The sequence below is a fragment of the Somniosus microcephalus genome, chromosome 9 (genome assembly GCF_052327205.1).
Source record: "Somniosus microcephalus isolate GS21.2 chromosome 9, FLI_Smic_1.0, whole genome shotgun sequence".
NCBI lineage: Eukaryota > Metazoa > Chordata > Chondrichthyes > Squaliformes > Somniosidae > Somniosus > Somniosus microcephalus.
Window position 1 is genome coordinate 172,566,773 of NC_140995.1, and position 16,802 is coordinate 172,583,574.

Genomic DNA, 16,802 nt, shown 5'->3' on the forward strand with positions numbered 1-16,802 from the left:
TGCCACACAATATAGGACACTAAATTTAAAATCTGAATGGACCAATCTTATTTATAATGAAAAAGATCAGGCAGTAGAAAGAGTACATACCAGAATTGGGTTGAAGTATATTTTAACAATTATGATGTGACTTATAAAACTTGCTCTGGCTCAAATTATATAACTTTGTTTTATTTGATTGTGTTTATATCTCCTAGTGTGTCCTCTACATAAGTTTCCTGGAATGAGAGTTCCCTACATGACTATCTTTCCTCCTCCTCCTCCTCCTCTCTCTTTCTCCCCCCCCCCCCCCCCCGCACAATATCACTGAGTTCCCATTGACTGGTTATCACTTAAGTATTTGCATCTGTTGCAAATTGACTGTAATTAAATTTTTAGAATTGTTTTGCAATTCCTTAATGAAAATGATAACACTTTATCATGTGATATCCCTTTTATTATGGCATTTGGGAACATAGCACATTACAAGCTTAGAATGATGAATGTATCATTCAAATAATTTTTAAAAACTTGCACAACTAACAATAAACCCTGTAAAGCAAAATCAATTCAAAACTGCACTTCAAATTAGAGTATTAAATTAATGTAGAATCAAATTTGTATACGCCTTTAACTTTGTCTTATGCCCAAGTGCCAGGTGAAAGATCATCCACCATAATGGGAGAGTATTTTCTAGATGGTTGGGGTGTAATAAGCATAATTGTGTGTGTCATTAACATTTGAGGACCAGTATCTCTGTTGGGAGAGCTGTCTCAAAGACTAGTTGAGCAATAGGCTGATACTGTCATACTCAATATCTATTAGCCAACATCCTGGACTACTACTACACCTTCTCTGGGTATGTTCATTCCACTAGCAAGATAAACCAACCAGACAATGGTGTTTGTCCCTGGGAGTCCTCATTGACTCCAGGCAACATGAAATCTCATCGCCACAAGCCCAACAAGGTCATGGAAACTTCTCAATGATCACCTACTGCCCTCCCCCACCTTCCCAACTGATCAATCAGTACTCCTCAATGTGGCACATCACTTTGAGGAAGCTCTATGGGAAGCAAGGGCGCAGAATGTACTTTGTGCAGGGAATTTCAATGTCTACCTCCAAGTGGTATGTTAGTAACCGAGCTGCCCAAGTTCTGAATCTGCCAGACTGAGTCTACGTTGGGTGGTGAGGGGACCAGCACGAGGAAGTGATCTACTTGACCTGGTCCTTGCCAACCTACCTGCCGCAGATACGTCTGTCCACAATAGCATTGGGAGGAGTGACCACTGTGCAGCTCTTCTGAAGATGGTCTTATCTTCACAGTGAGTACATTCTCCATTTGTGTAGTGTAGTAAGTGTTCGATTTTATATTGGATCAGGCCTTATACTCTAGATCCTGCTCCTTACTACTTAACCTTTATTGAATTAACAGAGTCAAAAACCTATGGGATAGTGATATACTTGACATGTTTCAGTTAAAAAGAGCACACTGAGGACAGATCTAGCAACTCAGAATTGGGCTATGTGGGACATCAGTAGCAGAACTATCTTGCCACCTTCAAAGATTTGTATGAATAACTTTGAATGAAGTGACAACCTAATGAAGCTACTACATCGAGTTACCTGCATGCTAAACACCAAATGCAGCAGGTTATGGAGAGAGCAAAGTTCTGTACCCCTACCACATCCAGCCAAGAATGCTGCTGGACAGCCAGGCAACTCACAAAAGGAAGAGGCTCCATGAACATCCCTATCATTGAACATGGAGCCTAACATATGAGCGCAAGAGACGAGGCTTTAATTGTTTAGAAGTATCTTCAGCCAAATGTGCCGAGTGGATGTTCCTGCTTGGCCTCTTCCTGAGGTCCCACCATCGCAAATGCCAGTCAATCCAATTTAGTTCACTCCAATTGGCATTATGAAGTAGCTGAGTATAATAGACACGCAAAGGCTGAGAGTCCTGACAATCTCAGTCTTGGTGCTGAAGACCTGTGTATCAGAGCTGGCTGCTTTCCTAGTCAAGCTGTTCCAGTACTACTACACTGGCATCTAACTGATGTGAAAAATTGCCCAGGTATGTCCTGTCGACAAAAACAGACTAATTCTAAGGCTGCCAATTACTGCCCTATTAACCTTGTAATCATCAATAAAGTGGAGTCATTAATGGTGTGATCAAGAAATTCCTGCTCACCAATACCCTGTTCACTAATGCTCAGTTCAGATTATACTAAATCATTTGTCTCCAGACCTCATCACATCCTTGATCCAGCTATGGATGTAGGAGCTAAATGACAAATTCCAGGTGGGAAGAACATGAGCGGTTAGAAGGATCTGCACAGAGATTCACTGAGTATGTATTCAGAAGCAAGGGTGCAGGATCGAACGGGCAGGAGCCAGTTCATCAGAGGGCGAGCTTGCATCTAAGGACTACTGTAGAGGGAATAGGTAATGGCTTCCAGTACTTAACCTGTAGAAGATTGATGGCTGTGCATGACAAACTACACTGTACACTAGACTGCCTGACAGTGAGCCTGTCCACAATGTTGGGAAGAATCTTGGAGATAATGCAGTCAACTATGGAGTGTTGTCAGCTCTATGAACACTGCTTTGGGGCCCACAGTGTTGGAGCCACTGGTGATGGCTCTGACAGCTTCTATGGACTGCTACTATCTTGCTGCTATGCTCCAGCATCTTTTGAATTTCAAAGCATGATGGAGAATATAGGAAAGGGCTTCTCACTCCTGGACTATGTTCTCGTGCAGAGCACTGAGACTTGAGGTGTAACCCCATGACAGTGGCATTGGCACCATGGGAGAGAGACAGATGCTGTTCCCTCTCAGGATGACCGCATACTTGTGCCCCTACCAGCCTCAACCAGTGCCAGTGTTGGTACCTGACTGCCACCAAGATGCTGCATTCTGCAGCCAGGCACTTTAAGGCCAGAGATCATCAGTCGCCCACCACAGCTATTTCAAGTGTCCTCACTGGATGTTCAGTAGCCTTCCACTTTCCATGCTGCTGTCGCCACTGGGGAAGCACTTCATATGAACAGCAGAATAGGCAAATGAGCACAAAAGACAGGCATTAGAAGTTTGCATGAGGATGATATTTAGTGTAATGGAGGCGCTGGACACATTGCTTCTCACGCAAGGTAAAGTGGGAGATCCTGTTGTGGAAGACCCACATGATGTAAGCTTCCTGCGCTCTGCTCTTCCCTCCTTTTGTCCTCTTGTGTTGCTTGTTGCTGATTCTCCTCCTCCTTTCTCCCCCAGTGTGGTAAATCTGCTTGAGTAATTCGAACCTATACTATTTTTGTTTGTATTATAAGGACAAATGTAGAGCTCCTTCTGGCTTGTTGAACGTTTGCTGTTAATGCAAGACCAATCTGAACGGACAATCACAGCTATGCCACTTGCTGCTCTGGGTCGGCATGTTTTCCCTATTTATCTATGTAGCTCAATACATGCTCTGCCTTCCTTTTCATTTCTACTACTTCCTTATCTCCTAACCTGATTTTTGTGCTATTCCTGATTTTCTTTTCTCATTGCACTTTCCTCATGTTAATAGCTTATTTTCCCCCAAGTATCACACTATGGACCAAAGTCATCTTATTTTGTTTTTTCTGGCCACATGATGCTTGCCTTGTGAAAAAGGAACTTGCCATGGTCCTACTCTTATGCCTGCCAAAATACCAGCTGAAAACTCTGGAAGCTCGCAGTGACCAATGCCTACTAACCAGTTCAGGTTCTGGCCTGCCTGCGAGTTCCATATTAAGTAAATGTGATTCCAGTTTACACATTGGACATATCCCGCCCCCTTAATTTTCCACACTATTTTCTAATATTTACAAAATTCATACAGACCAATCACCTGTGTTTTAAGTGGATAGTTGTCCCAAAACACACTGCAGATGAAAATCAATAGTATAAAAGTGTTTAATATGGTATAAAAATCCCAAATATCCCAGGGAGTATATGCCAGAAACCCCCACCCCTAAGTTGGTGCTTGAGGAAATTTAGAACGACTAAATATTCTGCCTACTGCCCTGACTGGAATAATGACACGGTTGGCAAGATGGGATTCAAATCCCATATCTGCTATTAGGCCAATTATAAAAGAAAATTGTAACACGCTTTCTCACAAGGTTATCTGCTGCTACTCATTAACCTGAGACTCCGTAAACTATTAGGAGTCACCTTGTTTTTGGTCTTCCTCATTGATGTGGAATAGAACAGCTTGGAGTAGTTCCTGTGTTTCGGCTGTTTGCTGAGAAGCCCGGCTGAGTTGCACCGTCCGTTGACTTTCACTAAACACTGCTGCAAAATGAGGATCTGAGAAAAGCGCAACATTTGAGTTAACTCAAGGTGACACGTAGAGTTGGTAAAGCAAATAATTAATGCTATTTTACACACTCCAAGCAATTAATGCTATTTTACACACTCCAAGCAATTAATGCTATTTTATCATTGACGCACAATCATTTGAAATAATCGGTTAACAGAAAACATTTATTAAGGAGTGTTTTTTTAAATTTCCCCTGATGGCCTAGTGGGTAAAAGTATAATTTAGTGTGGTGGTAAGCTCCGTCTCTATTTGCCCTGAGTAGAAGGTGGGCCACCTTCTTGAACTGCTATAGAGTCTGTGTGATTTAATGGTTTGATATAACTGGCTTACTAGGCCACTTCAGAGGACAATTAAGAGTTTTGAAGAAGGGTCAAACCCGAAACGTCAACTCAAATTTCTCTCCACGGATGTTGCCTGACTTGCTGAGTTTTTCCAGCATTTTCTGTTGTTATTTAAGAGTCAACCATGTTGGTGGCAACTGGAGTTGCATACATCAGACTGGGTTACTGATATCATCAGCTTTTTTTATCTTTTTTAAACTGAATTCAAATTCTCAAGTTTGGGATTGAACTCACGTTCTCTGGATTATTAGTCCAGTAACATAACCACTACACTACCTTACCCTGCATAAGAGCAGCAATAGAGGGAATTCGATTACTCTCAGTACACCTGGGTTAGAGAGGATAAAAATAAATCAAGTTTTCTGCTGCTCCTGATTGATAGCCAGAGACCCATGCTGGAATATGCATATGTGGACAACAAATGAGTACACCTGGAAGGTGAGTAGCCTGCTGGCGCTGTCGATGCTCGCAAATGCAGAATGGCCAAAGAGGATTTCTGACACGGGAAGGTGTATTCCAGGGAGACAGCACTTTTGAAAGAAAAATGAAGGAAATGGGAGAGTTGGTCTTTTTATTCAGAAATGTCTCTTGGCGATATTTCATTTACATTCATCTAAGAGTGAGACTGTCCATTTAGCTTCCTGTACTGATTCTCTGCTATCTTTTGCCCACCAAGCCAAACCTCACCCCAACCTGTCCATGTACCATCTCTCTCTCGTTTCCTACTAAACAGTTAACCACCCAACCTGTTTTCCTGGCCCTCGTGCTAGCTGACATTGCAAATAGTTCCATCTCCTCAGTGTCCCCCTCCCTTTCAAAACAACTGTCATCAGCCCCCTCCTCAAAAAACCCATCTTGACCCCTTGATCCTTGCAAACTACTGCCCCTTCTCCAATCTTTTCCTCAAGCCCTTAAACTTGTCATCTTCCACTCCATGCCTATCTCTCTCACAGTTCCCTGTTTTGAATTTCACCAATCAGGGTTCTGCCCCTTCCCAATACAAACAGCCCTAACCAAGGTCATATATGACACTGACTGACCATGGTGTATTATCCCCCCTCAAGCTTTCTTCAGCCATTGACATGGCCAACATACCATCACCACAACCCCCCCCCCCCCCCCCAACCTTCCAAATTCCTCTCCTCTTGTCCAGGTTCGTGGGACTGCCCTTGCTTGTTGCCACTCTTACTTATCCGATCATAGCTAGAGCATCGCCAGTAATGTCTTCTCATGCCCCTGTATAGTTACCTCTGAAGTAACCCCAAGGATTAATTCTTGGCCCCCTCATCTACATTCTGCCGCTTGACAACATCACCCTAAGACATAGGATTAGCTTCCATATGTATGCTCATGACACCCAGCTCTACCTGGCCATCACCTCTCTCAACCCCTCCACTGCCTCTGCTGTGAGACTGCTTGTCTAACCTCCAGTCTTGGATGAGCCGCAGTGTCCTTCAACTAAAAATTGGAGAACTGAAGCTACCATCTTCAGACCCACCCCATACTCTACACCCTTGGCACGAAATCCAACCCCCTCCCCAGTCACTGTCTGAAGCTGAACTCAACTGTTGGCAACCTTAGCATTCTATTCGACCCCAAGCTGAGCCTCCAATGCCATAGACTTTTCATCACAAAGACCGCATACTTCCACCTCCTTGCTCAAGTCATCTGTTACTGAAGCCCTCATCCATGCCTTTTGTTATTTCCAGACTTGACTATTCCAATGCTCTCCTGGCCGGCCTCCCATCCTCTGCCCTCCAATTCCTATCTCACACTAACACTGTGCTTCCCCCATCATCCATGTCCCCCAATACCTCATCCTTGTATTTAAATCCCTTCCTGGCCTTCCCCCTCTATCTCTCTAACCTTCTCCAGTGCTTTTCATCACCCGTCCAAATATCTCCTGCTTTGGCTTGGTGTCCATTTGTTTGAAGTGCTTTGGGCCATTTTCTACATTAAAAGTGCTACATGAATGCAAGTTATGTTTTTAGATGTAGACCCTTTCACTCAAGCTTTGCAAAATGCCTGTTTGCTAGCCATTCAATCTATTCTAGCCCTACAGCCCTCTTGAGATTTCTGCGCTCCTCCAAATCTGGCCTCTTGCGTATCCCCGATTTTCATCACTCCACCATTGGCAGCCGTGCTTTCAGCTGCCTAGGCCCTAAGCTCTGGAATTCCCTTTTTAAACATCTCTACCTCCTCCTTTAAGACACGCCTTAAAATCTACCTCTTTGACCAAGCTTTAGGTCACCTGTCCTAATATCTCCTTATGTGGCTTGGTGTTATATTTTCACTGATTATGCGCCTTGGGATGTTTTACTGTGTTAAAGGTGCTATATAAATGCAAGTTGTTACTATTAACTGCTTCTGTGACTGGAGTCAATGTTCCTGACTCTTCTACCCACCCATGCACCATTTTGTTGAGAGCTGTCGAGTTACATTAACCAGTCTTTTCTCTTTCATGTTGACATGTGCTGTATATTTACAGCATTTTTCTGTGTTTAGTTTGGAGGTTCTCTGCTCCTAGAGCCCAGTTTCAGAGCCCCATTAACAGTGGGATGGGAGCAGGTCACCTGCACTCTTGGCCACAGGCAAGGAGGAGATATCCTAAAGAAGGGAAATCTTGCCTTCAGTACAATCAATAGATAAATAAGGTAACATGTAAATACTTCGGAAAATTTAAAGAATTCAGCCCTAAGAAACTGACAAAAACCGACCAAATTTCAAAATAGAAATTAACTTGGAGACAAAGTTTTTCACCTTTTCTGAGGTTTCGTATAGTTAAAAGGCCCAGATGTTGAAATCGAATTTCCTGATGTTTGAGGAAGTGTATGATGTAACCAACAATCTCCCTGGTGTGTGGTCTCAACAACAAGGAAAACATTTCTGTATTGGAGACAATCACATGAATTATTACCCACAGCAGAGTGAACTTTGTTCAGCCTACAAAAATCCTTTGAAAGTTATTTAAATCTTGTTTCTAAATGAAAATAACGTAATATGAATGTTATAAACGGAGTACTTCTTGAAAGACCCACTTGAATTAATTTGGCGCTGAAAGATAGGTCATATACATTCGAGACCCAATTTTCAGTGTGAAGACCAGGGAAAATTCAATGTTTTCAATTCCAAAATTGGAAGAGAACTATTCTTTACTGATCTACCAACCTGACAAAAATCTGGGAATTTTCTGTTTGGAAAAAAGTATTTGATCTAACCGTACTCAAGGTGTAGTCTGCCCAGAGCGGTTTGATCATGATTTCCTCGAACTTGTTCAGCACTCGATTTGCTTTGTTTGTTTTGCAACGATTGAACATAATCAAACCCTTAGATCCCATATAAAAAGTACAATAGTCTTGTTATTACCCTGCCATATAAAAGATTACTGTTCTTTTTGGAAATAAGTTGTTTTCTGTCAGGTGTGCCGCTCTGGCATTTTGGATCAATGCAAGAGAGTTAGCAGTTGGATTGTGGGTCGTGCCGCAAGCTCGCTGCATTTCAAATCCTTGATCATTTAAATAATGTGGTTGGCTTTATACCTGACCAAAGATTATTTATTATGTTACGAGCTTGGAAACTAAGAGTGCATAACCAATGACATTTTTTCCTCAAAAAATAAATATTTATTTTCTACAAAACACACTTGTGAAAAATAACAATCTAAATTTGTATTTAAATTTAATAAATAAAAGTCTTTGATTATTTTACACTTTACCATCTAGTCCAAGTTGACTGATTATACAAGCGGCCTGGAAGGAGAGATCAGTATTTTCAGACTGGCCTGAGAGCATCAATAGATGAGCTGCTGTGTTCGCAGCTGATTCTTGTATTATTTGTGTTCTTATTGTTTCTGGAAGAAAATAAAATCTATTCAACAAGGGCTAGTCTCTCACTCAGTTCAATATCTGTAATATCCAGAATCATAAGAACATAAGAAATAGGAGCAGGAGTAGGCCAATCGGCCCCTCGAGCCTGTTCCACCATTCAATAAGATCATGGCTGATCTGATCCTAACCTCAAATCTTCTATCACTCTGCATCCACCCGAACCCATGTGATCTCCCGGGAGAGGCGAAAAACCAGATAAAAGACCCAATGGCCAATTTGGGAGAGAAAAATCTGGGAAATTCCTCTCCGACCCATCTAGGCGATCAAAATTCTTCCAGGAGATCACTCTGTCCCTATATTTTCTACAGTACTTCCCTTCTGTAAAGGCGATCTCCACCCCAGCCAGGAACAGGAATAAAACCATCTCCTGAAATCTAACACAGAATTAGAACACAGTAGGAGCAGAACCAGGCTACACGGCCCCTGGGCCCACTCCACTACCCACAGGGCCATGACCATTCCGAACCTAGACTCCTGTCCAATTTCCTGCCCGCTCCCCGTAACCCTTAATTCCCTTTACTTCTGGGAAACTATCTATTTCTGTTTTAAATTTATTTAATGATGTAGCTTCCACAGCTTTCTGGGGCAGCAAATTCCACAAACCTACCACCCTCTGAGTGAAGAAGTTTCTCCTCATCTCAGTTTTGAAAGAGCAGCCCCTTATTTTAAGATTATGCCCCCTAGTTCTAGTTTCACCCTTCATTGGGAACATCCTCACCGCATCCACCCGATCAAGCCCCTTCACAATCTTATATGTTTCAATAAGATCACCTCTCATTCTTCTGAACTCCAATGAGTAGAGTCCCAATCTACTCAACCTCTCATATGTCAACCCCCTCATCCCCGGGATTAACCGAGTGAACCTTCTTTGTACTGACTCGAGAGCAAGTATGTCTTTTCTTAAGTATGGACACCAAAACTGTATGCAGTATTTCAGGTGCGGTCTCACCAATACCTTGTACAAGTGCAGCAATACCTCCGTTTTTATATTCCATCCCCCTAGCAATAAAAGCCAACATTCCATTGGCCTTCTTGATCACTTGCTGCACCTGCATACTAACTTTTTGAGTTTCGTGCACCAGGACCCCCAGATCCCTTTGTACTACAGTACTTTCCAGTTTCTTGCCATTAAGATAATAACTTGCTCTATGATTTTTCCTGCCAAAGTGCATAACCTCACACTTTCCAGTATTGTATTCCATCTGCCAAATCTCTGCCCACTTACTTAGCCTGTCTATGTCCCTTTGCAGGTTTTTTATGTCCTCCTCACTCACTACTTTCCCTCCCATCTTTGTATCATCTGCAAACTTTGATATGTTACACTCGGTCCCCTCCTCCAAATCGTTAATATAGATTGTAAAGAGTTGGGGACCCAGCACTGACCCCTGCGGAACACCACTAGTTACTGGTTGCCAATCTGAGAACGAACCATTTATCCCAACTCTCTGCTTTCTGTTAGAGAGCCAATCCTCCACCCACGCCAGAATATTACCCCCAATCCCGTGATTTTTTATCTTGAGCAATAATCATACTTCTCACCCTGCAGTGTTGAAAGAGTGTGATTTGGGTGGAAGTTTGAGGCAGGAGCTAGCAAATCTGCTGACTTTTTATGGCTGGTCAGCCTTGCCACTGTTGCTTTTCTCAGCAGTGCTTTTTAATGTTGGGGCTTCCTAATTAAAGTGAGTCATTTGAGAGATATGCCACCATTAGTTCCAGTGAATATCACACCTGCCAGTGTGCTAATTTTTTTTCAATTTGTTCATGGGACCTGGGTGTTTATTGCCCATCCCTAATTGCCCTCGAAGGTGGTAGTGAACCGCCTTCTTGAACCGCTGCAGTCCGTGTGGTGAAGGTACTCCCACAGTGCTGTTAGGGAGTGAGTTCCAAGATTTTGACCCAGCGACGATGAAGGAACGGCAATATACTTCTAAGTTGGGATGGTGTGTGACTTGGAGAGGAACTTTGAGGTGGTGGTGTTCCCATACGCCTGCTGCCCTTGTCCTTCTAGGTGGTAGAGATCGCTGGTTTGGGAGGTGCTGCCGAAGAAGCCTTGGCGAGTTGCTGCAGTGCATCTTGTAGATGGTACACACTGCAGCCATGGTATGCCGGTGGTGGAGGGAGTGAATGTTTAAGGTGGTGGATGAGGTGCCAATCAGGCGAGCTGCTTTGTCCTGGATGGTGTCGAACTTCTTGAGTGTGGTTGGAGCTGCACTCATCCAGGCAAGTGGAGAGTATTCCATCACACTCCTTACTTGTGCCTTGTAGATGGTAGAAAGGCTTTGGGGAGTCAGGAGGTGAGACACTCGCCGCAGAATACCTACCCTCTGACCTGCTCTTGTTGCCACAGTATTTATGTGGCTGGTTCAGTTAAGTTTCTGGTCAATGGTGACCCCCCCCCCCCCCCCCCCAGGATGTTGATGGTGGGGGATTTGGCGATGGTAATGCTGTTGAATGTCGAGGGGCGGTGGTTAGACTCTCGCTTGTTGGAGATAGTCATTGCCTAGCACTTACATGGCGCGAATGTTACCTGCCACTTATCAGCCCAAGCCTGAATGTCGTCCAGGTCTTGTTGCATGCAGGCATGGACTACTTCATTATCTGAGGAGTTGTGAATATACTTTTGTGCCTTGTTACAAAGCTGAATATGAACAAAAGGTTAGAATTTGAGCGATAGCAAAATACTGCAGATGCTGGAAATCCGAAATAACAGAAAATGCTGGAAAAACTCAGCAGGCCAGGCAACATCCGTGGAGAGAAAAATAGAGTCAATGTTTTGGGTCAAACCCTTTGTCAAGACTGAAGGCCAGGCTGGGAGAGAACAAAAGAGAAGTGAAACAGATTCCAGGTGAAACAGCGATTTACTTGTACTTCTTGCAATCTAGTATACTGTATTCGCTGCTCACGACGTGGTCTCCTCTACATTGGGGAGACCAAACACAGATTGGGTGACCGCTTTGCGGAACACTTCCGTTCAGTCCATAAGGATAACCCCGAGCTTCCGGTCGCCTGTCATTTTAATTCATCACCCCATTCCCACTCAGACCTCACTGTACTCGGGCTCTTGCATTGTTCCACGGAAGCTCAGCATAAGCTCGAGGAACAGCACCTCATCTTCCGATTAGGCACTTTACAGCCTTCCGGACTCAGTATCGAGTTCAACAATTTCAGATCATAACCTCGGCCCCCATTACATTTTTACTTATTTTTTATCCACACCTTTTTTGGCCCTTTTTCCCCCCCCCCTTTTTTTCTCTCCCACATGGCAGCTGTCTCCCATTCTGCCAGCGCATTTCACACCTAATCTAGAGCTGTCTTTTGTCTCCACTAGTCCTACCACCATCTCGTCTTGCTTTGAATACCTCTTAATGTCTCTTCACTTCTCTTTTGTTCTCTCCCAGCCTGGCCTTCAGTCTTGACGAAGGGTTTGACCTGAAACGTTGACTCTGTTTTCTCTCCACGGATGTTGCCTGGCCACCTGAGTTTTTCCAACCTTTTCTGTTGTTATTTCGGTTAGAATTTGAGATTGTTTTGCCCTTCACTTGAACACCTTAGTGATGAAATTAAATCTTACTCAATGTGTTTTCATATATAGGAACAGAAGTGGGCTATTCAATTAGATCATGGCTGATCCGTACCTCAACTCAATTTACCTGCCTTTGTTCCACATCCCTGGATACCCTTACCCAACAAAAGTCTGTTGCTCTCAGTCTTGAAAATTTCAATTGACTTAGCATCCAGTCTTTTGGGAGAGCGAGATACAGATTTCCACTACCTTTTGTCTGAAAAAATGCTTCCTGATTTCACTCCAATGTTTTTTCGTTGTACTCTCTGTTTCTATTTTCTAACTAATTACCAATTACAACAGTGACAACACGTTGTGGTAAATGGCTGTTTTTCAGACTAGAGGATGGTAGACAGTGGTGTTCCCCAAGGGTCAGTGCTGGGGCCACTGCTTTTTTTGATATATATATAAATGACCTGGATAAATTTGCCGATGACACCAAACTTGGGGGTGTGGCAAACAGCGATGATATCAATCGACTGCAACAGGACATAGGCTACAGAACGGGCAGACAAGTGGAGGATGGAATTTAATAGAGAAGTGTGAGGTGATGCATTTTGGCAGATGGAACAGGGAGAGGCAATATACACTTAATGGCACAAGTTCTAAAGAGTGTGCAGGGACAGAGGGACCTGGGAGTTAATGTGCATAGGTCCCTGAAGGTGGCAGGACATATTGAGTGGTTAACAAAGCATATGGGATCTTGGGCTTCATAAATAGAGATATTGCGTACAAAAGTAGAGAAGTTATGTTGACCTTTATAAAGTGCTGGTTTATTGGTGTATTGCGTCCAGTTCTGGTCACCACACTTTAAGAAGGACATGAAGGCCCTTGAGCGGGTGCAGAGGAAATTTACCAGAATGGTTCCAGGGATGGGGGATCTTAGCTACAAGGACAGGTTGGAGAAGCTGGATTTGTTTTCATTAGAGCAAAGGTTGAGCAGTGATTTGATAGAGGTGTGCAAGATTATGACAGGTTTGGATAGACTAGACAGGGAAAGGCTGTTCCCACTAGTTGATGGTACAATGACTAGGGGACACAGATTTAAGGTTTTGGGCAAGAGATACAGGGGGGATGTGAGGGAAAACTTTTTTACGCAACAAGTGGTGATGACCTGGAATTCGCTGCCGACGAAAATGGTGGAAGCGGAGACGCTCCATATTTTCAAGGGGAGACTGGATAGGCACTTGAAGGAAATAAACTTGCAGGGCTATGGGGATAGAGAGGGAGAATGGGACTGACTGGGTTGCTCTACAGAGAGCCGGCACGGACTCGATGGGTTAAATGGCCTCCTTCTGTGCTGTTATGACTCCAAAAGTACTTAATTGGCTGTTTGGGATGGCCCGAGATCATGAAAGGCACTATATAAATGTGTTATACAAATAGGAATGCACACAACTGGAAAAGATAACTGATGTTCACGTGGCTGGTTCCAATATTGAGGAAATATCAAATGCCATGGTAAATCTCCTAACCCCTCTAACACATTTTCCACCATGTATTTATCCAACTCTCTTGAATTTTCAGTCAGCCTTCACTGCTTCCCCGGGCAGTTCATTCCGTACATTATCACCCTCTGTGTAAAGTAATTCAATCCAAACTATCCTTTCACCTTCCCTCTTCTAAGTTTGAGACTATACCCTCTTGTAGAATCTATGATTATGTTAAACATATAGGCCTAGAAATTGGGTTTTGGCGCAGCGACGGCTTTAGCGCCGGAAGTTAGTGCCGGAGCTAAGTCGCGCTGGGCGGGCCAAAAATTCACTAGTTCTGTGCCCAAACGGCTGTCGGCGCTGCTGAAAGCTGTTTGCGCCTGAAAACTGGCGCTACGCGCTGAATTGCGGCGCTATTCCGGCGCTGCGACGCCCGCTGCGGTGCGGCAGGTTCGGGAAGTGCAGACCTCCTCCTTCCCTTAAGGAGGAGCTGCCTGCACCCGGCCGCGGCCCGTGAAAATCATTGTAAAAATGAGCCCGGCACCTCGGACAAGTGCCGGGCTTGCATCTGTCCCGGGGGGGCGGGGGGGGAGAAGTCTCCGGGGAGGGAGCTGCGGCCAGGCGGCCGGCGGGAAAGCGGCCGGCCGCCGCGGGTCCTTTAATGCGCCGGCGCAAAGTCCAGTAAGGCACCTCTGCCAGAACGTTGCTTGCGGCTGCCACGGGCGAGGCGGCCGCAAGTCAATTTCGGAGTTCGGGCGGGTTACCATGGCAACCGGGACGCTGCGCACACCGATGATGTCATCGGTGCCGGCGCAGCGCTAACGGCCTAACGCCGATTTAGGGACCCACTCAATTTCCAAACTGGCCATAACTCCGGCGCTAGGCCCTCTAGCGCCTCAAAAGCGGCGCTAAGCCTACCGAATTTCTAGGCCATAGATGTTTAACTTATCTATACCCTTTAGAATCTTGAATACTTCAGTTACATCATGACTGAGCCTCCCAGCTTCTGCAACCTCTCCTCATAATTTAAGTGCCTAATCGCAGCTATCCATTTAGTTGCCCTTTGCTGCACCCTCTTGAATGGCTGAATGTCTTTCTCAATATAGTGACCAGAATTGTGCACTGTACTCCAGGTGAGGCCACACCAGCGCTTTGAACAAACTCCGAATCACATAATATTTGTGCTCTAGTCCTCTGACTTTACAGCCAAGATCCTATTTGCTCTCTTTACTACTGCTGCACATTGTGCTGATCACTTCAGCGATCTATCCACCAGAACCCACCTCGCCTATGATTTGAACAGTACCATGTAGTTTATATTGATAGTGTTTACTATCCTTTCTTAATCTCTCAAAAGAAAAGGACTTGCATTTCTATAGTACTTTAAAGCTATGTTCGCTATATTCTAAAAGAATGCATTAACTATTTTGCTACAAATAGCAGTCAGAGGAAGTTTTCCCCTTATAACAATATTGAAGGCTTAGAATCAGAAAGAAAATTAAATTATTGTTGACAACCACCTACTCATTAAATAGCTGCACAATAATAATGGATGAAATATCTTTACCATGCTTTGTGAGCTCAGCAATGCACGCTGTGACATACAGCAGAGACTCGTCATGGACTCTGAGGTGACTGAGGGCCTGAAGCAGTGCCCCAACACATTGACTGTCAACGATAGCCTGAAACACAAATAAAAATGAGTTTCTATTAAAATCAAAACCCAAAGTCATGGTCAAGGATTGTCTTGATCTTTTAGGTCAAGTCGTCCATGAGATTCTCACATTTAGTGTTTAAAGTGAGGGTTAAGGAGGCATTTGCTTGTGGAGTAAAGGAGTCTGAGGTTGTCTTTGCACTCCAGGATGATTCTGGTATTAAAAAAAAAGGTTTTGGCTCATGAGAGCAAAGCATGGTAGTTCTTGATGTGGTCAAGCCAGATCTGACGATTGATGACCAAGCCAGTTGTGCACAAAATACATTCAAGTTTGTGCCCCTCTGACTTGGTGAGGAATCAATAGACCAACAGAGGTGGGGACAGTGATTGATTTGTGGGGATAAGGACATTGAAGAGAGAGGTGTGGCCATGATTAAGCAGTCAACAGCCGCAGAGGTGTCATGACAGATGAAGGGATTTGTGAATGAGTCATGTGCGGAAGCAAAAGAAGAGGGTTTTTTTTCCCCTAGGCAGATGATGGGATTGGAGGAGGGTAGGGAGATGTGGGTGGTTAAGTGAGACAGGGCCAGATATCGAGACCTCGGATGCAGAGAGGCAGTGAGAGGGTGACCAAATATATAGGATGAGGAGTTTATATGAAGGGTAAAATTGAGAGACAACGGAAGGATGGTGAAGTCAGAAGAAGGATGGGGCTAATGAAGTTGAGGTGTACGTTAAAATCATTGACTGTAAAATTCGCCCAATGCCGAGGCTGTGGGAAGGGAGGACACCTCAGTAAGGAAGTCAGTATTGGGGGGGGGATATTGTAAACAATGAGGATTTTAGAAGAGAAACGAAGAATGGAAGAGGGTGAGGTGCTCAAAGAAGGAGGTGTCAGAAAAGTAGGAGGAAAGGGCAAGGTGAGGCTTGGTGATAAGGGCCACACTGCGGTCATAGTTTTGATGGGACTAGTGCCGAAAGGTTTAGCTGGGTGGGGACACGTGTGTAAGGAGCAAGGAATGGCTGGCCAAGAGCCATGTTTCTATCCGTGCCAGTCCACAATGAGGTTGTAAATGGCAAGGGCCTTGTTCACGAGTGAGTGAACATTTTGGAGGGATATACAGAGAGTGATATATAAATAACATTGAAAATCAATGGTCCAAATGTGCTGGGACCAGTCAATTCCTTCTAGGTTATTCACTATTAAGATTGTGCAAGTGAATAAAGCATTATTGTTTTACAGTCTTTCAGTGCACAGTACGTTTAGAGTCTTAAGTATTACTACCACAGAGAGGAATTGGCTTTTGGCTGATATTCTACTTGCCTTTTTCTTTTATCAGAATATTCTTTTTAATAAAATAATCTTTCACAAAAATAGTGGTCTAACCAAGGAATGGACAAAATGTTTTCCATTCCTTTTCTAGGGGCATTGCCCCCTTGATTTTCTTTTTAAAAGTAGGAGTAATTTCCCAAAATCTGGAGTATTTCAAACTCATGAAGTATGATGAAAATAAGGAATTAGCATAATACAGCATTCATTTGGCATAATGGCTCCGCTATTTTTGAAAAATAAAAAATAAAGTAAAACTTTCAATATGC

General features: G+C 43.9%; 1 protein-coding gene across 1 annotated transcript in view; it reads right to left on the minus strand.

Moving 5' to 3' along the window:
* Positions 1 to 294: 294 nt before the first annotated feature.
* The window catches only part of LOC147112843 (uncharacterized), an 85,968-nt gene continuing 69,460 nt past the window's right edge, over positions 295 to 16,802 (minus strand). The window contains exons 11-14 of the mRNA XM_085997538.1: positions 15,117 to 15,231; positions 8,383 to 8,517; positions 7,428 to 7,553; positions 295 to 4,313 (exon numbers count right to left, since the gene is read on the minus strand). Coding sequence (XP_085853664.1) covers positions 4,168 to 4,313; positions 7,428 to 7,553; positions 8,383 to 8,517; positions 15,117 to 15,231 — 522 coding nt within the window. The 3' untranslated portion in view covers positions 295 to 4,167. The remainder of the gene's footprint in view (positions 4,314 to 7,427; positions 7,554 to 8,382; positions 8,518 to 15,116; positions 15,232 to 16,802) is intronic.